The following is a 26,891-nucleotide window of genomic DNA, read 5'->3' on the forward strand; positions in this document are numbered from 1 at the left end:
TATGTTTTTCTGAATTTTCTTCTAAATTGGCTACTACCTACATGAAAACGTAAATAACAGCGTTGCAGCGTTTGGTTTGGATGTTATTATTAATAATAAAGCTTGGTCTTTATATCAGTAAATAACTTATCAACGTAACCTGCGTTGAAAAATAACAAAGCGTTCGGAAGGGCGAGATTTAAACTTTGTGATATTGACCTTGGTGTTCTGCATCAAGGCCCCTTTCGTGGACTGAGGTTACGAATTTAACAATGGAACTTCAACGTCTATCCGTTTATATTTTTAATTTTAACAAGAAAAATGAATCAGTCGTTTTATTTACTCAAATGGCTTTGCTCTATTATCCACAAACCACAAAGCATATCTGAGTAAATAAGATTTATTAAGAAAATCTGCCTTGTTTGTAATGTTTTAATTCCGACTTCTATAGTGCGTAACTATGGATGATTATAGTAGTTAAAAAGTTAGTGAAACCCACTGAAACCAAGGATTGATGGATTTCAAATTCATGTAGCTTTTACTAGATTCAATTAACAATGTGTTCAGAAAGTAATGTAACAAAGCAGGAAATTAAGTAAAGGAAAAAATCTGAGAATAGTGTACGAAAATATTTGATGTCCTAAAATTTATAAGGTACTTCTGCATAAAAGAAATTACATACGCATTTGAAGCTATAAAAAGCAAAGCGATGCCCTGAATTTAAATGGTGCCTTTTCGAAGCACCCACTGGTGCAAGGGATGAACGACCGGCAAGGTCGGAGGCTTGCATGCGAGGAATGTGCTTTGTGCGGTCGACAGCACATCAGACTATACATTTTTGATGTAAAATAGCACCTATTACAATTGAATAAAACACTGCATTGTATAGCTTGACGTGCTGATTATACGAGTGATTCACGCAGGTACCTTGGATCAACCAGTAAAGCTGAAGAGAATGCTATTGAACGCTGGATGTACTGTGGAGCTATACGCGGAGTCAATCATATGAAAGTTAATACAAGAAATAGAACCAGGATTAAATTGTTTTACCTACTTATAATATTTGAAACGACGCTTAATAATTAATAACTAGATTCAAACTCAAACTTCGTAGTAAAATTTCAATGTTAAAACTCAAACTTGAATTTTCTTCAAGTGTCGAAAATTTTATGCTTTTCCTTCATATCATTGTTTTACCTCGCGTCATACCAACATTAGTAATAGGTACTTACCATACTAATTCTGGAAATCCTTGGGGGAGGCCTTTGTCCAGCAGTGGACGTCTTTCGGCTGAAACGACGACGACCATACTAATACTGCTAAACCTTCAAGTAGGTACTACGTTAACGTTTTCAAATGTTGATACTTAACGTTCCGAATATTTCTCTAACTAGCTGCTTTATGATGTTGATATGAACAATGAAATTGTTAACTGAATGGGAACTGATTTTGACACGATTAACTTGGGTCACGTTTGCAAGTTTAATCGTGAGAACTGGAGCAGTACCTGAAAGGCTACTGTAATGATTTATTGAAAAAAATCTATGTAATTCAATTTGCCAATCTTCGAATAGAAAAATCGTAGTTGTTACCTATTACTTTACTTATGATTCCCTGAAGCCTAAAATTTTACAAATGATATACAACAGGTAGGGGCTATTTTTTAACTGTAGGAAATTCAGGCATTGCAATATCACAGAAATATAGCTCGAGTAAGCACGCGTACATTTGGTACTTACATCAACTGTTACTGATAGACCTTACTCTACCATAATATGATACAATCTACTTCTTCTTCTGCGTCGGGACAAACCGTTACTCGGGGTCGTCTTTTTCTATCATGATATTAAATGTCATATTTTCTCATTTTCAGGGTTGTAAACAAAGATGGCGGCGTCAGGAGGGAAGCGCCGCGAAGAGGCAAGCGACAACTCCGACGACGAGCTTACTCCGCTCGCCAATGAGATCTATGGGGGCAGGTCAGTTACTTACAGTATTTTGAAACATAAGAGTATTATTTTTATTTTAACTATAGACCGTCACCGTACCTACTTGTAAATAAAGTTGCAGTACACTTATAGTAGACGTGGAAATCCTTGGAAATCCGTCGAAGTCATTCTGAAACGAACGAACACTACAATGAGACAGTTTGTAAGAATTCATTTAAGGCTCTACCTCAGATGCAAATTACTTTCAAGACATTACGATTGACGATTTTCAGTAGGTACCTACCAAATAATGAAATTGAGGTATTACGAGTATAAGTAGGTATAATCAAACTCTATTTCACTAAACTTATTACATTTTACGTTAACGTCTTGCAAAAGATCACAGGATTTAATTTACTTACTTCCAAATTGTTTTTGGTGAATTACTACGAAAGAATGAATGTTTTTGTAGGTAGGTACTCGTACCTACATAACTGTTTGGGAGGTCGATGAGACTAAACTTTGTAACGGTGTGGGTGAGCTATACAGTTGGTCGCTTACGTAGATGTGCGGAGCGGATTCTGTGCGCAGTGACATCATCATGGAGGCTGAAAATTACGCTGACACGTCATCGTAACGCCGCGTCAATTTCGGTTTATCTCAAATTATAGGCGATTAGGTCATTCCTACTTGACTTGAGGTCACAGGCAATCGGATATTGACGCATTTACAATTTCACTTTCGTCACTTTATTTCAGACGACTTAAAGATAAGCTTGGTAGAGTGCATGGCGATATATTCAGTAGAAGGAATGAGTTCAAGAATCGAGTGATTTTTAATAATCTAAAACACAATTTCGTGTCTAAAAGCAGATATTTGACCGCAATCTGATGTTAATTAAGTCTTTCCCATAGAAGGGAATAAGTTAGGTATTCCATGGACGAATGGATTTGTGCATTACATTCAATGTACGTACATAATGTAAAACCCTTGACTGTAGAGTAAATGTAGTTTTATTTGGCGAGAGCTTTCGCTATTTACTCTAAGGTATATTTGCGGGAGCTTAGTTGAAGACTCGCAGTAATCGTCAGAGACACCTCAGATTGTTACTACAAATTCATTTCAATGTGCAAATGCGACTAACGATGTCGATATAGATTGGCTCACCACATTAACTAGTAATGTGCACATAACAAAGCCCTGAGTAAGGTGCATCGAGAGGCATGTAGTGACGCATTATATAGCCATCAGTCTTGGCTCTTGAGCAATAAGTCTCGAGACGAGATGACACGCGTTAGTTCCGCTTCTCCGACTACTCTCACTCACGCGTTTCGTTGTGATTTTATCGACATGAATCGACAAAACCTTTGTCGGAAAATCTCGACATCATCCGCTATTACTTTTTAACGACGAACCGTGGTTTTGAATGTTACGTCAAACGTAGACTGGTCAATGCAGCACAGTACTAGTTACAGCTTTTACTAAGACTTTAAGCGCGCGTGACTGATTCGTTGTTCAAGGTTTAAGATTTAGAAGGTAGCTATTTATTCTTTATATTGTTGAACTAAGAACTCTAGAACTCTTTTTGCACTAATATATTTTAGATTCATTACATGATTGAATTTTTACAGAAAGAAATCGGGCGTATTTAGTTTTTGATAAACGAAATAATACGATATGCACTAATTTGTTATTTACTTAAATCAAGCAAGATTGATTAATTTGCGCTTCATTTCCAGTATAGATAGAGCCTACATTATAAAGTTTTCAGTCAGAACAAAGACTTACAACAACATTAAAGTCAGCGTTATACGTATAGGAATAAATTCAATAAACTTTTATGGGCGAGACGAATACTGGTGCTTTGGTACATTATCTAGCAGAGGTCGTCTCACGCTCGCCGGGCCCGGAACCCGCACAAATGCCAAGGTTGACAACTCTGACGACACAACTTTCGATCAATCGACTGCGCCACATTTTTGCGCCCCACTTCGCTCGCGGCCTCAGACAACTCAAGACTCTACTGCTCAGACCAGTCTAGGCGCTGACCAGTGACAAAACACGATGCGAGATGCAGAAAACGACGTTCACTGAAAGCAAATCATAGATTTATTCCACATTCAGTGAGGAATATGTTAGAAACTCTACAATATCGAAAAATTGAATAATATTAGTTTATTTAAAACTATTATTTACCTACTAGACCAACCATATTAACATACAGATAGCCAATATTCAAGTTTCCATGAATTGATTTGGCAGAACCGTGATACCAGTAAACCAGAATATTAAGTTTTATTTTTTAAACCTTATTAGTCACGTCCAGACTGAGAACTCCGGTACCAGTTCAAAACGAGCGTTTCTTTCGAATACTAATCTTACTAGTTAAGTTATAAAGGTTAAATTAAAATGGGGAATGGCCATCGTTTGTGGGGTCAGCCGTGATCTGAATATTGGATGACAACGGTCCGATGAAGTATGGCATGAGACTATCTAGTGTTACACTTAATGCCTGGTTACTGTATATTTCTGACCATTCTAAAGATTGGTTTCAAGTTAGTGACGTAATATCTAAATTATTAGTGCAGCAGACATGGAAATCCGTAAGAAGCTATCAAGTGGTAAGCTCGCCCAAACAACGGCGGTCGTTGACCTCGGTCACGCTGGGCATGGGGCAAATGAGCATGGAGGTGATGTTTTGCATGACAACTAAGTACCTTAATGCTAAAAACGTTTGGACTTTTACATTGTAGGGCCTGCGTCTGTTTAGTGTTTTCGTATTGGTATGAGTATGCTAGTTACTACATAAGTACTATTTCTTTATACCTTCCTACATAAAGACACTCATAATTTTTTAGCTAAACTACTTTTTCATTGAAATAAACTGACAACTAATTCAGTTCCTAGCTATGAAAACTGTGTTTTATAAAATAACTAGCTGACCCGGCGAACTTCGTACCGCCTTAGCGTAGAGATTTTCTTTATATTTTTTTCCGTAAGAACCATCCTTGGACTTCCACAAACATTTAAAAAAAAGAATTATCGAAATCGGTTCAGCCGTTCACACGTGATGCCGTGACAACGCGAAACGGGTTTCATTTTTATATATATAGATAATCCAAAACTTCCGTTGTGTATGGAGAATTTAACAAAGCTCATTCTTTAACATTTTATAGGCAATACTAAAAATATGTAGTTTGCATAGTTAGCTACATAAAATCTAGTCCTACTCCTTAACTCATTAAATATGTATATCCGGTAGGTAATGATTAGAGATATCACTACCTACAACATACTGGGTAAGTTTCATAATACAGTAGGTAAAAAACGAGGTTAAACATGTCATGCTGTTAACTACTGTATTATGTACCTATTCATAGATCAGATTAAACGTTACAAAAGTGATTTTGTAATGTTTTCGCAGGTGAACAGAGAAAGCAAAAATATGCGTTTGCGTGTAATTTTTGCATTTACATTGTGGTAGAGTTGAGTGTCTTCAGAGATCTCTTCAGATTACGCTACCTTCCTTTAATCGAATTTGCCCAAAAACCTTATAATTTAGAACCAATAGCAGTAGGCGTTCTCTCTATTAACACCAAGTGTCTATAAAGTCAAAGCTTTTTCAGATCAACATCATCCCACACAATGTTATTCGTTTTCTTTTTAATCTTCCGAGAAGAAATTCTACTGCTTTTGAACTGGTATAATTCGAACTCAGTGTTTGAAAGAGTCACCAGACTGTCCCTTACTCCTGTGTTACACGCCTAGGCCGTGCGACACTGGCCACTAAGAAAACCGCCTTCTTTTTCTCGACGACCTATTTCGATACTCTTTTGTTTTTTTTCGACTATCGATTTCTCACGTTGCAATTTTATTTCACTTTGTAAATAATTTAAAGGTAAGTGTTCAAGTTTTACCCCGTATCCGTATATTATCGAGTATGTTACTTATACCTACGATACCCCGAAACACTCATGAAACCCAAGATTTAGGCTCATCGAGCCACTACTACACCCTGTAGAGTTTGATCTTATCGCTTAGCCCGTGAACTGTCAAGAATTGACAGCCTTTATCATAGCATTTCAACATTGTCTCTAGCGGCGTGTGCTGCGTTTGTCAGGCTTTCGCAAGTTTTCGTGAGCTCGAGCGACATTGAGCGATGTATTGTTGAAGTGCGCTAGCGCAGGCTCCGCGGCGCCGCTGCTCAGACGCCTATTAATAACCCGTCTCAATGTTAAGCACATTCTTTAGACATTTTTAGAATAAATAAACACTCAATTCGATCTTATATGTGATACATATTAAAATACCTAATGAAGCAGGCTAGATAGATTGCAATTTAATGTGGGTTTTAACCAAAAAAACATCAACAGTTTGGAGACGTGCATCTATATAAGAATACAGGTATAGACAGCATAGCACTCGCTAGTCTGGATCGTGTGATAGGAAGGTCACTGCAATTTATTATGCCACGATTTTCGATTGGGTGGCAACGTTGTTTTACAAAATCCTGTTAAACTAGTCAAAACGAGTTCAGTAAATCACTTAGGTATATTAGGTTTTTAAAGTAGATTTAGTTAAAATTGGCCTTGTTGCATCGTACACTGTAAAGATTGTTATAAACAAATGTGAGTAGGTAGGTGATATCATATTCAACTAGCACTTTCAGGATTCTTTGTCAACTTTTATTTACGAAAAAAGTTTAATTAAATTACTTGCAGTGATCAGTTATTGGTAGAGATGAAGATAAAATAAATAAAGACTAACTGAAAAACGATGATGGGCCTTTTTTAAATGGTAGTAATTATTACGTATGCAGTAAAGACAAGTAACACCTATGTTGTTAACGTACAAACAACTTATAAAAAGTTACTTTCATTTGAGTCCGCGTACGGGACCACTATCGTAATTACCGATCCAACAATATAATTTCACATGGCCACTGCGGCAGAACGAAGAACTCGCCACACAATGGAAAACATTCGCTTAACTTTAGACAACAAAACGGTCATTTTTTTATTAAACTTCTTAATTTATAAGATAAGCTAATTAGGTAATTGACGCTGCAGCTACGCCTACGTAATGTTAATTGGCAATGTAGACAGAAAAACATGAGAAAACGTTAATTAACCTTCCTTACATATTTTTTATAGCCTTATGAAATCTTATTTCCCATTTTCAACTAAGTTTTTCATGGCGGTTTATCTACTCGATAAATTAACGATCTATGGCCTAATAAAGAGAAATTAGTAAGTATATCGTGTGGTATTTATTTGTCTTTTTCGCATAGATCTCCCAAGTGGAGTAAGTTTATTAATATTCACATTTTGTCCGTGCGGCACTTGGTATACAATAGCGTATCACTGTCCGCTGCGGCCGGCGCGTGCGGCCCAGTCGTTAGTGCGATCGCTCCGTTTGCTGTCCTAACTGACGAACGATGAGTTATTGAATAATAACCGTTCAAACAGGACACATTCCAAATCATCTTCTTCAGTTTAAACAAAAAAGAAATGTCTAAAAATCTCAAAAACTTGTGAAGTGATGTGTCGCTATTTTCTCTATCGCAAAGTGAAATTTCTTCAAATGGCTGAGTGAAAATCGGTGAAAATGAGTGAGCGCGGTCGAGGGACATATTGTGAAAAGGAGCCAGAGGAGCCTGTTTATGTGGCGAATAACAACAATTCTATTTATAGCAATGGTACTTTACACTACGCCAGTATTTACAGGTAATTCGGTTACTAGATTACGAATCGAATCAATTTGCGCCAATCAGTTCAGCTTTGTAAGATATTCTGTAATTTCCGCATGCCAATCAAAGATTATAAGTGTATTTAAGCAATTTTTCATTGAGTTATAGAAATTCTGTAATAAAAATGGCACTTAACGCACTTAAAATCCACACTTCAACGGATGATTTAATCAGCTCTACGCACTTTTAGCACTATTACCAATTTTCACTAGAGAGTTAACGGTCAGTATTTTACTTAATTACTTATAATGAATTGTATAAAAATATACAATTATCTGAAAAATTATGTACATCACGAATCGTTACAAATAACAGTTATCATCACCTTCAACTTTCTATTACAATTAAGGCATGCGATGATGCGACATACCAATAAAGCAACTGCTGATGGCGCCACAAGTTTGTTTATTCTTCGGTATTTTATATTTTATGATTTGAAAACTGCAAAACTTTATTTTGTCTAGGCACATAATTGCGAGTCAATGAAGCATTTACTTTGAATTCAGTATAAACACGTATGTAGAGCAAATTCTTTCCAATTACTTAAATACCGATTTGTGATTTACCGTTCACCGCGTTATTTTATTTGGAATTAGCTTGAAAAAATAATGAAATTTTGACTCGATGTGCATAATAATTGCAAGTCTTGAATGTCGTATGTTAGGGTATGGGCGAACGCGCAAGGTAGCTGCAACGTCTAATTGGGTTACAGCGTGCCCGCTCCGTTACCTACCTTACGTAAACACCACTGTCACAACGACAACGGCCGTGTCGAAACCATGAGCCGCCCCTAACAATATACCTTGTTATCATCTAAGCAATGTTAATGTTACTGTATTTATTTACCCATAGCCTTGTCAACGGCCGCCTCGAGTCAAGAGCTAAGATGTCCTACGAATGGTTAGGCAAAACACTTGATAGACAGATCACGCCGCGTTACCACAATATAAATAGTAGGTTACATTACTTTGTGGGTGAAATGAGCACAATGTTAATAACATTGGCATTTACAAGTGACACAAAAAGTATATAGTAATTTAATATGCTACGAAAACTCAAGTACACTTTTTAAGTTTCAATACGTTCAATGTAAAGGTTCCCAAAGTAAGCCTGTAAAAAGCCTTAACAATGAAATGAATGTTTATACCCTATAATTAATTATTTTGTAAAAATGTATAACGTCAATTCGTAACGGTTTTGCTACGGATAAAAGAAATGCTTAAATCATGGGAATTTGTTAAGACAACAAGTAACGTAGTTACGTAGTGTGATAAATCGAATGTAATTTGTTATTGATTGTAGTCATTTCATGTTAGAACGATTGTACCCAAAATAGTTATTGATTTAAAGTAAATTAAAATAAAACATTTATTGCCTTTAACCATTAACAAACAAGGTTTTATTTTTAGCGGCCGCTGCACTAAGCCACGAATGTGTATGCGTTGCGGCATCTATTTCAAAATTTCACAAATTTTGGACTAACACTATGCTTCTAGCATTAATTTAAGAAAAGAATATAATATTTCCCAAAGGTTTTCGGTAAAGTTCATTAAGAAACATTAAAAATAATGACGCATTATTTTTTACTTGATGTGAGAGAGTTACACCTTCATTTATCGCAACGTCTATTTTGCATGCCATGTGAATGGACGTGTTTTCTTAATTTACAATGGAATGATGTTAAGACTCTGTCAAGTGAAGAGAATAACTAAATAATTACACACATTGTAGCTGTCGGCAGTGATAATAGTAGAAAAAGTTAGGCACTAATATAAGAAAAGCTAAGAAAATGTTAAATATTCTTTTACGTTTTTTTACATGCATTCTTCCTCAAACGTAACAAACACGTAACCAAAACATTATGAGGTGTTACGGTAAAAAGCTCAAGGTTACTCGGAAGTGTATCGGAAGGAAGTGTACCACGTTACCGAGCTACACTACATACCGTTGCCTCGGATTTCTCTCTCGCTGATTGCCGTGTGAAAGTTGTTTTTCTTGCTTCAATACCGTCTGCGCTCATATGTAGCGTGCAGGTGTAAAAACTAAGAACAATAGTAAAACGATATAAATGCTTACTGAGAACAGTACTTACCAATTGAATACTTGATACAAAATAATGCAAAATAATGAAACTCTTACGTGGTTGTATTTACTTCACTAATTTGATAAATAGGCTCGATCAAATAATATGATTTAAAAGTAGCTTTACGCAATCGTTAACGAGCCAATTTGCAGCTCTATTGAATACGCGGTATTGTTGTGCTTTTCTTACCATCCAATTAGTCCAAAGAACACACGCATACGTTGGCAAATGTATTTGCCCTTTCCCCTTTATCATAACAATCCCAGTATACTCACTCGCATTTATTTTCAATTTCCAGCCAAAGAACAGTACAAGAGACGAAAGGATGGGACGTGTTCCGAGAGTTCCCGCCGAAGCAGGACAGTGTTTCCATGGAAACGCAGAAATGGTTGGAGTGCACGGTCCGCTTACTCAAAGTCCTGGCGTACTTGGTCACCTTCATCGTGGTGCTTGCATCTGGCGTCATAGCCAAGGGCACTGTGCTCTTCATGACGTCACAGCTCAGGAAAGACCGCCGGTTAGCGTATTGTAATAGGAATTTAGGTAAGCGATGTTTTTTGTTTCAATTTTAAGTACCTCGGCGCCTTTATTAACTAGTGGACAGTCCAACCTATCAAATACAATTCAATGAGTCATCTAATAAGATGGTAGTTCTAACTTCTTAGGTAGCGCAAACTTATCGACTAACATTATCGTGTTTGTGATTTTTTTTCGTAATAAATTATGCTCATGTGTTTTTATTACGAAATCGAAACTTATACCTACTGTATTTCAAATTTCAGGTAGAGATAAGCAATTTGTAGTGAGTTTACCAGACGAAGAGCGAGTAGCGTGGATGTGGGCCATATTGGCGGCCTTTGCGATCCCTGAAATAGGAACGCTCATCCGATCAGTCAGAATTTGTTTCTTCAAGTCTTCGAAGAGGCCTTCGTTCNACCTTCGTTCACGCAGTTTGTTGTGGTAAGAAAAACCAATGAAATATTCCTCGTACTTATTTATCGTTTTCTTATATAATTGTTATTAAACTGTTGGTGTTTTTTTCAGGTATTTATAGCGGAATCTTTACATACTATAGGAATGGCCCTCTTATTCTTCGTGATACTGCCCGAGCTTGACGTCGTAAAGGGTGCTATGTTAACCAACTGCCTCTGTGTTGTACCAGCCATTCTGGGACTTCTGTCTAGGAATTCGCGTGACAGTAAGAGATTCGTGAAAGTAATCGTGGACATGGCAGCAATTGTAGCGCAAGTCACTGGTTTTATTGCGTGGCCGCTGTCTGAAGATAAACCGGTGTTATGGCTCATTCCAGTGGCTTCCTTATGCATATCGTTGGGTTGGTGGGAGAATTATGTCACACGGCAAAGTCCAATTGGTAAGGTTTTCATCATTATTTACACAAGTAGGAAAAAAGTTAAGCATGGTTCAGATCATGCTTCTGGGACGATAATTTATTTAAATTAACCAACAGCGATACATAGAAAATAGTCATTTTCATTTTCCATTTCCTGAAGTCTGAAAATAGAGTTTGATCTGAATTCACTGTTTAACTTTTAGCCTACTTAACCAACAGCGATACATAGAAAATAGTCATTTTCATTTTCCATTTCCTGAAGTCTGAAAATAGAGTTTGATCTGAATTCACTGTTTAACTTTTAGCCTACTGTAACCTTGTATAGGTATACCCAACAAAATTAAAGGATAACATAATTTTTATGACTTTTTTTTTTATTTCAGGTGTAATAAAAAGCTTAGGCAGACTAAAAGATGAGTTGAACGTTTCAAGATACTACATTTACCGATTCATGTCTGTTTGGAAGGTCCTGTTGTTCTTGATGTGCATTCTCTTCAGTATATGGATGGAGGGCGACGAGCCATCAATGTTCTTCCAAATGTATAACATAGGATTCGGGCCACACAACATAGTAGTTGAAGAGGTTTGTTTAGTTTAATTAGTTTATCTTACTTCCCCTTTCTGTACATAACTTCAAGTAATTTAGGTTTCTGCTTCATCAGAAATTACTGGAATTTACAATTGATCTAAGTATTGATATATTTTTTAAATGCTGTAATTTTGTTCCAGGTACAAGCTCAGCTTGGTGGTACCATTATCCCAGACTTAGCGAATGTGACGCTTACTGGAGATTCCGTCGAAGTCCCAGCTGTATACAAATCTGCATTCTACGTGATGCTTATTCAGATATTCGCAGCTTATTTCTGTTACATCTTCGGAAAGTTCGCCTGCAAAATCCTCATTCAGGGCTTCAGTTACGCTTTCCCTATAAATCTGGTCATTCCTTTAGTAGTTAATTTCTTGATAGCAGCTTGTGGATTGAGAACTGGTGATACATGTTTCTTCCATGGAACGGTTCCGGATTATCTGTTCTATGAAAGTCCACCAGGTAATTATTTGATAAAGTGTAACCATTTGTGCTTGTCACAACTAGCTTACGTATTCTAATATATCTTATTTTTATTGTAGTTTTCACTCTAAGTGATTTCATTACACGACAAATGGCTTGGGTGTGGTTACTTTGGCTGCTGTCACAAACGTGGATTACTATACATATTTGGACGCCCAAAGCTGAACGTTTGGCATCAACGGAAAAGTTGTTTATAATCCCAATGTACAACGGGTTACTGATAGACCAGAGCATGGCACTCAATCGAAAGAGAGACGACCAAAAGGACGTTAAGACTGAGGTAATACTTTAAATTATATTTAAAGCGTTTAACTTATTTAATTTTCATAACTTTAAGCATCCAAAATTTAACAATGTCATAAAATAATGATTTCAGGACCTTGCCGAAATAGAAAAAGAGAAAGGTGACGAATACTATGAAACAATATCAGTGCATACGGATAACACGGGTACAACTCCGAAAACAGTGAAGTCGTCAGATCAGATCACGAGAATATACGCTTGCTGCACTATGTGGCACGAAACGAAAGATGAGATGATGGAGTTCTTGAAGTCTATTCTTCGTTTGGATGAAGATCAGTGCGCTCGCCGGGTCGCTCAAAAGTATTTACGAGTAGTAGATCCTGATTATTATGAATTTGAAAGTAAATATACTTTAAATTGTAACTTATTAGTAATATAATCAAAGCTAAAAAAATGCTAATCGATTAAATTCCTTTTCAGCTCATATCTTTTTAGATGACGCATTTGAAATTTCTGACCACAGTGACGACGATTCCCAAGTGAATCGATTCGTAAAACTTCTAGTGGACACTATCGACGAAGCTGCTTCCGAAGTTCACCAAACGAACATTCGAGTTAGACCACCGAAGAAATATCCAGCACCGTATGGAGGAAGGTTGACGTGGGTACTTCCGGGTAAAACAAAAATGATCTGTCACTTGAAAGACAAAGGAAAGATCCGACACAGGAAACGTTGGTCTCAGGTATCTGACCACGAACCCAATATAATCTAAAATCTGAATATTAATTCTGTTCCAAGCTTTATTTCTTATTCATGCGTCTTTTATCTCCAGGTCATGTACATGTACTATTTACTTGGACACCGTTTGATGGAACTACCCATATCTGTCGATCGAAAAGAAGTGATGGCCGAAAATACATTCTTGCTAACTCTTGACGGGGACATTGATTTCCAACCGCATGCTGTGAGACTGCTTATCGACTTGATGAAGAAGAACAAAAATCTTGGTGCTGCTTGTGGACGAATTCATCCTGTTGGCTCTGGTAAAATGACATCTAAAACTCTACCAATAACAGTAATTATTGAATTTAGTTCATGTGATCTGACATCTAAATCATCTTCTAGGCCCTATGGTGTGGTATCAGATGTTCGAATACGCTATTGGTCATTGGCTGCAAAAGGCGACTGAACATATGATTGGCTGTGTACTCTGTAGCCCTGGATGTTTCTCACTCTTCAGAGGAAAGGCTCTTATGGACGACAACGTTATGAAAAAGTATACTCTACGATCCGACGAGGCTAGGCATTACGTACAGTACGATCAAGGTATGTATTGGTCGAGTCTATTTTGAATTTACTTACTTAATTCTGTATTCATTCGAAATCAATGTTAATCGATTGTTTACTTTCACTTTTCAGGGGAAGATCGATGGTTGTGTACGCTTCTACTGCAACGTGGTTATCGAGTAGAGTATTCAGCTGCATCGGATGCCTACACGCATTGTCCAGAAGGTTTCAGTGAATTCTACAACCAACGTCGTCGATGGGTGCCTTCCACTATTGCCAACATTATGGATCTACTGGTCGATTACAAGCACACGATTAAAATCAACGATAACATTTCTACGCCTTACATCGCTTACCAAGTAATTACCTGTTTCGCAAATACCATTTATAATTAGCAACAAATTAATTATTAATGTAATTAATGATTACGATTTAGTAATGGTAATTTAATCGGCAATTAATTTATTTTTAGATGATGTTGATGGGTGGAACAATTTTGGGTCCCGGAACCATATTTCTTATGTTGGTGGGAGCTTTCGTGGCTGCCTTCAGAATCGACAATTGGACTTCCTTTGAATACAACCTGTACCCTATTATGACCTTTATGTTTGTTTGCTTCACGATGAAATCCGAAATTCAGGTAAACATTTTTTTTCTTCTCTTTTTAGTTTTTCTTTCTTATCCTTATGATATTCATTCTTGTGTTTATTTCAGTTACTGGTGGCTCAGATATTATCGACAGCCTACGCTATGATAATGATGGCTGTAATCGTGGGTACTGCTCTACAGTTAGGCGAGGACGGTATCGGTTCTCCCTCAGCTATTTTCTTGATAGCTCTCTCAAGTTCATTCTTTATAGCAGCTTGCTTGCATCCGCAAGAGTTTTGGTGTATTGTACCTGGTATCATTTATCTGCTATCTATACCTTCTATGTACTTGCTTTTGATTTTGTACTCTGTTATAAATCTGAACGTAGTATCATGGGGTACGCGTGAAGTACAGACTAAGAAAACGAAAAAGGTAAGAAAAGTCTCAATTAGAGATTAGGATAAACAATATAACGACGTTCACGTATTTAAATAAATGTTTTTGTAGGAAATCGAACAAGAAAAGAAAGATGCTGAGGAGGCTAAGAAAAAGGCCAAACAAAAGTCATTGTTAGGTTTCTTGCAAGGAGTCAATAACAACGAAGATGAAGGATCAATCGAATTTTCTTTTGCTGGCCTTTTCAAATGTATGTTCTGCACACATCCCAAAGGAAATGAAGAGAAAGTGCAACTTTTACACATTGCCTCTACATTAGAAAAGTTGGAAAAGAAATTGGATGTAGTAGAAAGGTTTGAAGATAATATTATTTTTTAAACACGTAGGTATTCGTTTAGTTTTCACAGACGTTATTGTAACCAAATTTTGTTTATAGGACTGTAGACCCACATGGTTTGAACAGAGGCAGAAAGTTGTCAGTGGGTCACCGTGGCAGCACTAATGGCGACCATCAGTTAGATGCCTTAGCAGAAGGACCTGAGGATGAGCATGATTCGGATTCTGAGACAGATACTCTCTCGACGTCACCAAGGGTAATAATAACAGATCAATTAATCAACAGGATGATTAATTTTACAGGACAACAATAATAACAATCATGTGTTTTAGGAACGGAGAGACGATCTGATAAATCCCTATTGGATTGAAGATCCCGAATTGAAAAAGGGAGAAGTAGACTTCTTGAGTCCTTCTGAACTACAGTTTTGGAAAGATCTTATTGATAAGTACTTGTATCCCATTGATGCTAACAAGGAGGAAGAGGTAATTTGACACCATTTTAATAATACTCGTATGAAGCATTTACTTTGCTTCATACTATTACGAGTTCATGAAATCATCTGTAAACTATTTTAGTAAAAAAATTAAATAAAATACCTATCTCAAAAATACTTCAAGCAATTAAATACTACTATGAAAATACTTTCAGCTGAGAAATACTTATATGTATCTGAAACCTGAAATGATTGGTGTCATAATATTTTTTGATTTTTAAATGTTTATTAATGTGTTTTATTACAGGATTTGGACTTATAATGTAATAACGTAAATGTATAATTGAGATTGATTGGGAACATTTAAGTCAGGCTAAAATCGTATCTAATCATTCAACAGTATGCCAAACTTTTATGTTTCCATTCAACCTCCACTGCTAACACCCAATTTCCCATAATTTTAGGCCCGTATATCCAGAGATCTGAAAGAATTAAGAAACTCTTCCGTTTTTTCATTCTTTATGTGCAATGCCCTCTTTGTGCTCATTGTATTCTTGCTCCAACTGAACAAGGATAACCTTCACTTTAAATGGCCCTTCGGAGTTAAAACTAACATTACGTATGACGAGGTTACGCAAGAGGTAACGTGAGAGTCAACTTTACAGCGATCGGCCTTCAACGATGACTCGGGACTTCAACCAACAGATCTACAATGTAAAACTCCTTGCTCCACGGATGATTCCATCCCAGTCACCCTTGAATGCCGACGCAATTTAATTAAACATATGCTTTTTTATTACATTTTACAGGCTCGCATAGCAGCAGATTTGATAGAGCTTCGCAATAAATCAGTATTCGCATTTGTCATGTTCAATGCTTTGTTCATATTGATAGTGTTTTTATTACAACTCAACAAAGATCAACTCCACGTGGATTGGCCTTTGGGGATAAAGACAAATATTACGTTCATCGAGGAAACAGGCGAGGTACAGCCGAATGTTACCACTGGTTGTGTGTCACTTCACAAGTCTAACGACCTTCCTCTAACCGGTCTGTCTTGGGATGGCACACCAGCATGGAGTCCTGGCGATAGGAGACTACAACCTGGGCGTCACTTTAATGTTTCCACACAAACTCTAATTAATATCCAAGCCCTTCTAAATTCCCGACCTTTTACCCGAGTATCGGAAATGCTGACTAGCAGCGTAACACACCTCTATCTGTGAAGTAAATGTATATTGCGCAAATACTATTGCGTTATTTATGTCATTTACTGAAATATTAATATTCTTGGCAACCTGTACTCGTAAACACACCCAACTACCACTTATTGCACTCCACACTACTCGTACTACACACAGAAAAAGATGTTTTTCTGTTCTGTCTATTACGGTGGCGGAATTTCTTCTATTAAACACGGTATCGGGGTAAATGGTTTCCCTTGTAATATATGTATAACACAGAAGACCCGGTGATTTGAATAACATTGGAATTACTTTGTCTTCAATGTGTTCATTACAAACGCAGCAAATAGTATGTTCTTATTTAACAAGATTAGTACATAGTTATTATGTACTTACTTGAAAAGTACAATATTATTAGCTGTTGCAGTGAATATGTATTAATGTTATTGTGTCATTTGTATATCATTTGTTATTTACAAAATCATTATTGTTTGTATGTGTGTATGTTTAACATATTCTAATTGCATTATATCAAAATTATTTAACAGTACTTTTACTAATATATTGTATTCATCTTACAGGTATTAATCTCAAAGGAATATTTGCAATTGGAACCAATCGGTTTAGTGTTTGTGTTCTTCTTTGCATTGATTCTGGTGATCCAATTCACTGCTATGTTGTTCCATCGATTTGGAACTCTATCGCATATCCTAGCATCTACAGAATTGAATTGGTTCTGTACAAAGAAGGTAATATTATCTGACTTATGTGCAGGTACAATAACATTAATTTTAAATTATCGATAATCTTACTAATTGCACCGTTGCACGTCTTTTCACAGTCGGAAGATCTATCTCAAGATGCTCTATTAGATAAGAATGCAATAGCAATAGTGAAGGATCTACAGAAATTGAACGGATTGGATGATGATTACGACAACGACTCGGGCTCAGGACCGCACAATGTCGGAAGGAGAAAGACAATCCATAACTTAGAGAAAGCGAGACAGAAGAAGAGGAACATTGGCACTTTGGACGTTGCGTTCAAGAAGCGGTTCTTCAATATGAATGCGAATGATGGGCCAGGTAAAATTATGAAACTTTTAAGGTCGATTTTTCAATGGCATTAATGAAGAAATCGACAATAGACAATAATACAAAGACAAAATAATAATGCCGGTTTTCATGTTTCAGGAACACCAGTGCTGAATAGAAAAATGACGTTACGACGCGAGACACTGAAGGCTTTAGAAACTAGGCGGAATTCCGTGATGGCTGAGCGAAGAAAGTCACAAATGCAGACGCTCGGTGCTAATAACGAATATGGAGTCACAGGGATGGTAAATAATTTAAAAAATCTGATAAAATTTCAGTGACAGTTGGTTGCAGAACCATTACATTTACTATGTTCAATACGAGACAGCACAGGGAACTATCAACTAATTACTACCTAACTATAGACCCGCGAAGGATAGCGATATCACGGTAATAATACAGTGTGAGTCACGTTAAAGTGTACATATGAAAATAGATGTAACTATAGAAATAGACCTATTTTTATCGACAAAAAAGAGGTCAAAATTTTTTTGAGATTTTTTTTTAATTTTTTATAGAATTTTTTTTCTTCCAATTACTTATTGTAAAGAAAACTTAATAACTTTTAAACTAAGCGGTATATCCTGATAAAATAAAAACAGTAATAATGCTAAATAACAGGCGATACTAAAAAAATACATAAAATACACAAAAAAGGCCAACAAATAATAAAAAAAGATAGTTTTTGAAAAAAACTGCTTTTAAATTCGTGTTTTTTTGGTTATTTGATAAATTTCTCAAAAAAATGCCCCTATAACCGGTCGTTTTTATTACTTTGTATTATTCTCTATCGTATTACCTTCGTAAAACCAAAAATCACACGTCTCTATCCCTATCACAACGTTTGCAATGATCGTTTGAACTAAGCCTCTCCGGGCGCGCCATTCAAAGCTTCGTTAACAACGAAACTGAAAATGGCTCTAAATTTGTAATTTTGATAAAGACAAGTTAGATTTCAAATAAAAACAAAAGATTTCGAAGTAAAATAAGCATTTTAGTTAAAATTAAAATTGTCTCTACCTGTAGCGGAGAATAATGTTGTGGCAGGCCTTTGTTCAAACGATCATAGCAAATGTTGTGATAGGGATAGAGACATGCGATTTTTGGTTTTACGAAGGTAATACGATAGAGAATAATACAAAGTAATAAAAATGACAGGTTATAGGGGCATTTTTTGGAGAAATTTATCAAATAACCAAAAAAACACGAATTTAAAAGCAGATTTTTTTCAAAAAGTATCATTTTTTATTATTTGTTGATCTTTTTTGTGTACTTTATGTATTTTTTTAGTATCGCCTGTTATTTAGCATTATTACTGTTTTTATTTTATCAGGATATACCGCTTAGTTTAAAAGTTATTAAGTTTTCTTAACAATAAGTAATTGGAAGAAAAAAAATTCTATAAAAAATAAAAAAAAAATCTCAAAAAATTTTTGACCTCTTTTTTGTCGATAAGAATAGGTCTAATTTCATCTATTTTCATATGTACACTTTAACGTGACTCACACTGTATAGTAGGTATCATCTTACCCCCTCCCCTCTAAACCCCCCAAAAATAGCCCTGGGGAGGTAATGTGTGTTTAGGTCAAACGCATTCGATATCGACTGCATTAAAAATATATGAAGATGTTAGTGCTTGTTACAATCCGTCATCTTACGTTTACCGAGTTTACGTTCTAGTAGCGTAGCGCTCGCTAGTGACAACGTTTGATGTAAACTCTCACTAAGCCCTCTGATCAGTGAGTGAGTGATTGAGTCAGTGGTAATCGAGCTTTACATGTTATAGAGAGATTACTCATAGTATGACGTCCTACGACCGTCCGACCTTTTATTCGTATTGATTAATATTGGTATTTACTTCCAGCTCAACAATAATTTAGGTGTGCCAAGACATCGAACGTCTACCGCCAACATTTCAGTGAAGGATGTGTTCGCCGAGCCCAATGGTGGGCAAGTGAACCGCGCCTACGAGACGTCACTGGGCGACGACGAAGACAACAACTCCATGAGACTGCAGCCAAGACAGAACCAAGTCTCATTTCAGAGATATTCATGAGCTCGCGAACATTCGCATCTTCAACAAAATTGATAGGAGCAGAAGACAATCTACATATAAAGTGACGCTCACGGACACGACGCGTACGACTGTCGTAAACCAGTCTAAACCAGTGCGAGTGCGAATGTCGCCCGCTGAGACACGCGTCTGTGTGCGTAAGCAAAATGAAGTACATGGAGGTGATTGTCTTCTGTTACTATCTACTATGTGCACCTTCCTAGAGCTGCCAAACGTACTTATAAACAAAGTACCTAGCTTAAACAAATGTAGATACTCATTTTATATAATAGTAATTCTAATGGACTTTCGAATTTTTTATTAATTATACAAAACGTCATTATTGCTTGTGATATCTTTGTACTCTACTATTTTGAGCGATGACGCAGGTTGATTGCAAAACCATTTTAGATAATTTACAGCTTTATTGATAGAGAGTAAGAACTTATTGTACACTGCCACTAAACATTAGTTAAGAATGTACTTTTTACGACAACCCTTATGATAATTACAAAAGGAAACTGTAAAGATTGTTTACTTTTTTACCAACTATACTTTTGTTAAATTAATTAAACATCACAATTACAGTTTATTTTTTTAAATTACGAAATGATATACAGCATGACTTAATAAAAGTTTAAAACTAAATGACTTACTTAATTTTCTAAGAATGACACAAAGTCGGTGAGCTTGAACAGCTGGTCTTCGCTAGAGGTGTGGAGAGGGGCAGGTTGTGTGGGAGGGACAGGGTTCACGGTGACTCCATCTTCCTTTATCGTCCACTTGCGGTCGTGGCAGGCGTGCATCACTGCTTCCTTGTTGAGCCCAGTCATGGACACAATAGTGTCAATTGATATGGAGCTGTATGAACGACCAATCAGGTTGAAGGCCCTCTCGCGGATTTTATCTGGGAACATAGAAATGGAACATATTTATTTTCTTGATTAACAATAAAATTCTTCCCAGTAATAATTAAGGCCATAGGAAAGAGACAACTTATATAAATTAAGAACCATAATATTGGACTTGGTATGTCATTTGTCAACAAAACATTATTTAATATAAAATAATTTCTATTACATTTAAATAGAAAATCAAATTTTATAAAATATTATTACTAAATCTAAAGTATTATTACTGAACCTATGATGATTTTGGTCAACAGACAAGGAGTAAGGATAGCATTTTATATATAAAAAAACTTTATAACACACAATATGGTCCTAAAAGTAAAATAGTAGTAAAGTAAAATAATAGAAAGTACAGTCCTTGATAGTTCCAATATGCTTGACGATATTTCTTCCTAAAACAGTGAAAATTAAAAATTGTTTCTCATTGCTCAGTCTACCTTATTTATAAAACCCCAAAGCATACAAACCATTATTTATACTTATTTTGATCTGTGATAAATTAAATGTCGCGCTGGTGAAGCCGCGTGCAAAAGCTAGTTATTTATAATAAAAAAAGGGATTGTATGAAGCATACATACTCCAGGACACCAGGACCTGTCACATTAATATGACTAAAATAGGTAGTTGCCTATTTTGCAGTATAAGCTAGTTTCATCATCATCATCATCATCATCATTTCAGCCACAGGACGTCCACTGCTGAACATAGGCCTCCCCCAATGCTTTCCATGTTGATCGATTGGTAGCGGCCTGCGTCCAGCGCTTCCCTGCTACCTTTACGATGTCGTCGGTCCACCTTGTAGGTGGACTAAGGTGGATAAGCTAGTTTAGAATTGATCAAAAAACACTAATATGACAAAATAGGTAATTGCCTATTTTGCAGTATATGCTAGTTTAGAATTAATCTAGAAATCTGAGCAACATTATCAAAATATGAAAACATAATTAAATCTTCTAATCCTACATACCTTCAAGAGCGTTAATGATATTTGCCACCTCAGGTTCTGACCAGTTATAAGCTACTATAGCATGGTAAGTCCCCGCTAGATCTTTCTTCCAAAGCTTCTGTCCGATGGCCCATATGGCTGCTAGTTCTGGGTTGCTACTCGTAATGTTTTGTGGTATCCTCTTCCAGAGAAACTTGGCATTGCACCTGGAATGTTAAATTATGTAGGTGATTTATCAAGTTTATAATAAGCTTTAGCATCTGTATTTTAAAAGAACAATGGTTTTATAAATAAAATAACACCACCACTGTGCACTGAGTTGTCTGATCTTATAGTTTGATTATTACGCCTAGAGAAATGTATGTGGGGTTAGATTTCAGTGTTTCAAGTATACCCTAATACCTTTATTAGACTTAATAAGCATACATGCAGAAGAAGTTACGTTTGAGTCACCATACAATTAAAGAATAGACATAGAAACAAAAAGATTAAGTGCATGAACTACATGCCATCACTCCTTAGTAGGTAAGTGTGTTACTGTAACTGCTTCATTTTAAAAATGTTTACTTACAAATCATTTTGGTACAAGTATATGGCCAGCAATTGTGCATATGTTGAGGGCGATGCTACACCTGTAGGAGCCTGTAAAAAAATATAAACTGGCATGTATTTAATTGTTCTAAATCGAAAATTAAAGTAAGAAGATAACCTCCAAAAGTGGAATTTCTTGAAGTGCTGCTGCAATTAACGTCTGTCTAAACTAACCTCTAATTCTTGTTTTTCCAAGTCTGCACAAAGTTTATCAAAGTTTGTAATCATTTTGCTGAATATTATCTACTTTCTAAATACAAACAAACAAAAACAACACGGGAAAAATCGGCGTACGTAAATGTCACTGTACAGTTGTCATTAGTGTCAAAACTCTGTACCCCCAGTGAAAACAGAGTTAAGTCGAAAATGGTGATTTTTGGGAAATCGCATTTGAAGTTAAAAAAAATCCTGCTTCGTCGCTATTAGAGATAACTTGGTGAAATATTTTTTAGGTGAAAGGTAATGTTAGATATAATTAGGCAGTGTGCCAGTTTGGGAAATATAGCATGTGGTTTTTTCGTAATTAAATAAAAACCTAGTTATATCGCCATGCACGGCAACTTTACATTCGTGTAAAGTGATGTAATGGGACATAAATCATATTACACCACACTGAATTGACCACCCGCTAACAAGTGTAAAGTGATAAATTTTACGGCATTTCTGTTGATAATTTTTTGTTTCTTCAATTTTAGAAAAAGTTGTAAAACAAACATTAGTAATTACACTATGAGGAATCATTATTTCAGGTTATTTAGGGTAAATCGTCAAAAAATTGCTACTTATATCAATATACACCAATTTTGTGATGAGAAAAAAAATGTGTAAACTGATCTAACTAACATAATAGCGATCTAAGTATCCTAATAATTATGTGTAAAGTGATATAAGTGGCGATTGTAAAGGAATAAGGCTAGAATTTTAGAGTGAATTCTAATTATTCACTCCTTAAATATTTATTCTGATCTAAAACTACTATTTTATTAATTATTACACCATATACAATGAATGATATCGGCCTAAATCACATACATTATCTCCTATTTTAAAGTAAGTATTAGTTAACACTAGAAAGGCCGCCGTCCCATTTTTGTCCCACTCGCGAGTTTGATCGTCTCTAACTTTTTTATTTTTCAACGAAAGTCCATGAAACTTTTTGACTTTTTNAAAATAAAGTTCATGAAATCAACTGTAAACTATGTTAGTAAAGAAATTTAATAAAATAACTATCTCAAAAATACTTCAAGCAATTACATACTACCATGAAAATACATTCAGCTGAGAAATACTTATATCTGAAACCTGAAATGATTGGTGTCATAATATTTCTTTGATTTCTAAATGTTTATTAATGTGTTTTATTACAGGATTTGGACTTATAATGTAATAACGTAAATGTAATTGAGATTGATTGGGAACATTTAAGTCAAGCTAAAATTGTATCAAATCATACAACAGTATGGCCAAACTTTTATGTTTCCATTCAACCTCCACTGCTAACACCCAATTTCCCATAATTTTAGGCCCGTATATCCAGAGATCTGAAAGAATTAAGAAACTCNATTTACTTTGCTTCATACTATTACGAGTTCATGAAATCATCTGTAAACTATTTTAGTAAAAAAATTAAATAAAATACCTATCTCAAAAATACTTCAAGCAATTAAATACTACTATGAAAATACTTTCAGCTGAGAAATACTTATATGTATCTGAAACCTGAAATGATTGGTGTCATAATATTTTTTGATTTTTAAATGTTTATTAATGTGTTTTATTACAGGATTTGGACTTATAATGTAATAACGTAAATGTATAATTGAGATTGATTGGGAACATTTAAGTCAGGCTAAAATCGTATCTAATCATTCAACAGTATGCCAAACTTTTATGTTTCCATTCAACCTCCACTGCTAACACCCAATTTCCCATAATTTTAGGCCCGTATATCCAGAGATCTGAAAGAATTAAGAAACTCNTTTTCTTTTTTTATTCTAAAGACGAATTTAACGATAGAGTAAATCTGATTTAAAATATTATTTATAGTTAAAATACATTTTTTATGGCTACTTTTGCTATCTATTGTCACGTAAACGTAATTTTAAGTCAAATAAAAAGATAAATATTTGAAAACCTTTGATTATACAGGGTGTTAGGTAAATAGGTATATGAGCCGACACTAACCCATGATAACATGGTCATATAAAATGGTATGGTGAAATCAGAAACTTGATATCATCATTTGATTTTTTTTAATTTTCATACAAAATTAATTTCATAAAATCCGATTTGTATTAAAAATAAAATAATTAAAACGAAGATATCAATTTTCTGACTTCACCATACCATTTATATGACCATGTTAACATGGGCTAGTGTCGGCTCATATACCCATTTACCTAACACCCTGTATACGTTTTTTTACTATGTCCCGCTTCTGACGGAAGAGTCCCGCTATTTTCAACCGACTTCAAAAAAAGGAGAAGGTTCTCAATTCGACCCGTATGTTTTTTTTTTTTTTTCATGTTTGTTACGCGATAACTCCGCCAATTATGAACCGATTTGAACAAATCTTTTTTCAGCGTATAGGTAATACCTCAAGGGTGGTCCCATTTAAATTTNTTTTTATGTTCCTGGTCAGGCTATACCTACATTTAGTTTATTACCTAACTGCGTCAGAAGAAGGGTTATGTTTATTTTTATATTATTCTTACCTAATAGCTGCTTTATCGGGGGTTTCAGGTGTATTTTATTCATTGGTGCAGAGGAAAGGTGAAAATGTTATGACCATGTAAAGAAAATTGAAAAAGATTTCATCAAGCAAGTTTGATTAATTGAAATGCTGAAAAAGCGATTTATATTATATTAATACCTCTTTAACTTGATCATCTATTTGAAGAACAAGAAATGCNAAACATACCGATTAGATACAAAAATAGCTAATTTTTCAGAGATTCACATTATGTTATAAAGTCAATTTTGATCTAAGTCGAGTTAGATCCCTTTTCACTGGGGGTACAGAACTGTCACTGTCACTATGTTTTTTTAATACTGAATTTAGACAAAGAAAACTAAATTATACAGCCATTTGGATCTATTTTTTTTTCATAACAAAGAGGAAGCTTATTCCTGGCATGCATCTCACTCATCATCACTTTCCATCACCTGATTGAAAGTGATAAGCAGGCCGAAGATGGAAGCGACCTTCACCCGGAATCTTCAACCACTGACGACAGACTTTGGTAAGATAGTGGTAGCTTGCCAGGCAGACATAAACCAACCGAACAGAAAAGCCTTACTTATTGCGAATGGAACCCAGGACCTCTATGTCTGAAGCTCAGAAGCCACGCTTCGTTATAACAGGAAGTAGTATTGGAAATTGAACAGTGAACGAATATTTTTTTCACATTTTAGGGCTTTTTTCATTGTTTTATTTTTTATTGTTAGGGCTAGTAGAATTTGGCTTTAAATGAGATCTTTTAACAATGGAAAGTATTAAGGGCTCATCACTGTCAATAACTGATGAACGTATGATTGGTAACTAACTTTGAAACTATTGAAGATATTTATCTTATACCTTCTAACCACGAATATTGGGCTGTTGTACTTATTTGTACACAATCGTGATTGTGTCATAAAAAAGCTAGGCTGGGTGACCCCATTTTTTATAATTGAATTTAACAGCTCTTGACGGAGGGTTTGGGCGGGCTCGCCCGTCTACTTGTCGACTCGCATAGAGCGGCGTGACGCAAGCTCACAATACCCACACAACCGGAGCTGATGGACCGCTGAGTCACCCTTCAATATTGTCGTCCATAATGCTAATTTCTCGTTATGCTTGTACCAATTTGCATTCTAATACATTTGATAAGTGAATTGTTTTGCTTTTTGGTACATACCTTACTTAGCAGTGACGAATGTGAAAGAGAGTTTCAAAAAGTGCGATGTAAAACGAAAATAGAGATTTTCATAGATGTAGAGCTTTTTGCCCGTAACTTTACCTCGTAGTGTCAATCATGAGAGTAATTATATTGTCTTAGATAGATCACAGAAGAATCTCTTGCCTCATCGCTAAAATGATGGAGATACTATTTCACTAAGAGCCGCAGTTCTCGTTACTCGTCAAAATATCCCTATCCTGCCGCTCTCCCTAATGCGAGATTAGGCATGCTTGATAAGTTTGTGTAATTTTCCTGGTGAAAAAAATTAAGTACTTAGTTATCAAGTGTGGTGTCTGAAATGGTATTCATTGTAAGCAGGAGGTAATAACAATCAATTTACTTAGAAACAATTTCTATCAGTGAAAACTATCAACTGAAAAGGTAAACAAAGAGCAAGGTTAGTTAAGTTTGACCTATTTGATGATAAATTTGCGCAAGGTGCTTAAAGAAGAAACATTGCGTCACTTTCACTTGTTGCTGGTTTGTCCAATGGTACAGTTGTCACGCTCCGTCGGTAACCAATGGGCTTGCCCACCGCCCCGCCTCGGTGGATAGGCGTGTTGTGGCAGCCGAGATAACCGCAACTGTCCCACGACAATAATAACAATAGCTCAGCGAAATACCTAGGGCCTCCCTATTGCTCGGAATTCAACGAACGTCGCACACCTTGCGCTGTGCCCAAGTTATTAATGGCTGTTTAGGTTTCGCTCCATCGCTCGGCTTG

The 26,891-nt window shown here is 35.8% G+C and overlaps 2 protein-coding genes across 2 annotated transcripts; one reads left to right on the plus strand and one right to left on the minus strand.

Annotated features, from left to right (window-relative positions):
• The first annotated feature begins 1,866 nt into the window (after positions 1-1,866).
• Positions 1,867-20,306, plus strand: kkv (hyaluronan synthase-like protein kkv). Its single transcript, XM_028306879.1, is given in 23 exon segments — positions 1,867-1,958; positions 10,038-10,282; positions 10,522-10,664; positions 10,667-10,699; positions 10,784-11,111; positions 11,474-11,673; positions 11,820-12,138; positions 12,219-12,439; positions 12,536-12,803; positions 12,883-13,145; positions 13,236-13,446; positions 13,529-13,729; positions 13,823-14,049; positions 14,163-14,330; positions 14,405-14,710; positions 14,786-15,027; positions 15,111-15,267; positions 15,344-15,496; positions 16,257-16,433; positions 17,213-17,380; positions 17,473-17,716; positions 17,825-17,970; positions 19,590-20,306. Coding segments are annotated over 23 exon segments (4,704 nt in total). The 3' UTR covers positions 19,782-20,306.
• CSN8 (COP9 signalosome subunit 8) lies at positions 20,150-22,546 on the minus strand. Its single transcript, XM_028306880.1, has 4 exons — positions 22,401-22,546; positions 22,207-22,277; positions 21,657-21,841; positions 20,150-20,685 (listed from the first exon to the last, which is right to left on the minus strand). The coding sequence occupies exons 1-4, from the start codon at positions 22,452-22,454 to the stop codon at positions 20,435-20,437; spliced, it is 561 nt and encodes a 186-aa protein (XP_028162681.1). The 5' UTR covers positions 22,455-22,546; the 3' UTR covers positions 20,150-20,434.
• Positions 22,547-26,891: the final 4,345 nt, after the last annotated feature.

This window comes from Ostrinia furnacalis, unplaced genomic scaffold (assembly GCF_004193835.3).
Source record: "Ostrinia furnacalis isolate ACB-3 unplaced genomic scaffold, ASM419383v2 OfSCF2054, whole genome shotgun sequence".
NCBI classification, from domain to species: domain Eukaryota; kingdom Metazoa; phylum Arthropoda; class Insecta; order Lepidoptera; family Crambidae; genus Ostrinia; species Ostrinia furnacalis.

Excerpts from the sequence above, each read along its gene's own strand:
- CSN8 (XM_028306880.1), bottom strand. The coding sequence starts at position 22,454 with ATGATTACAAACTTTGATAAACTTTGTGCAGACTTGGAAAAACAAGAA. Across the intron at positions 22,278-22,400 it reads TGGAAAAACAAGAATTAGAG|GCTCCTACAGGTGTAGCATC; the intron begins GTTAGTTTAGAC and ends ATTTTTTTACAG. Across the intron at positions 21,842-22,206 it reads TACTTGTACCAAAATGATTT|GTGCAATGCCAAGTTTCTCT; the intron begins GTAAGTAAACAT and ends TTAACATTCCAG.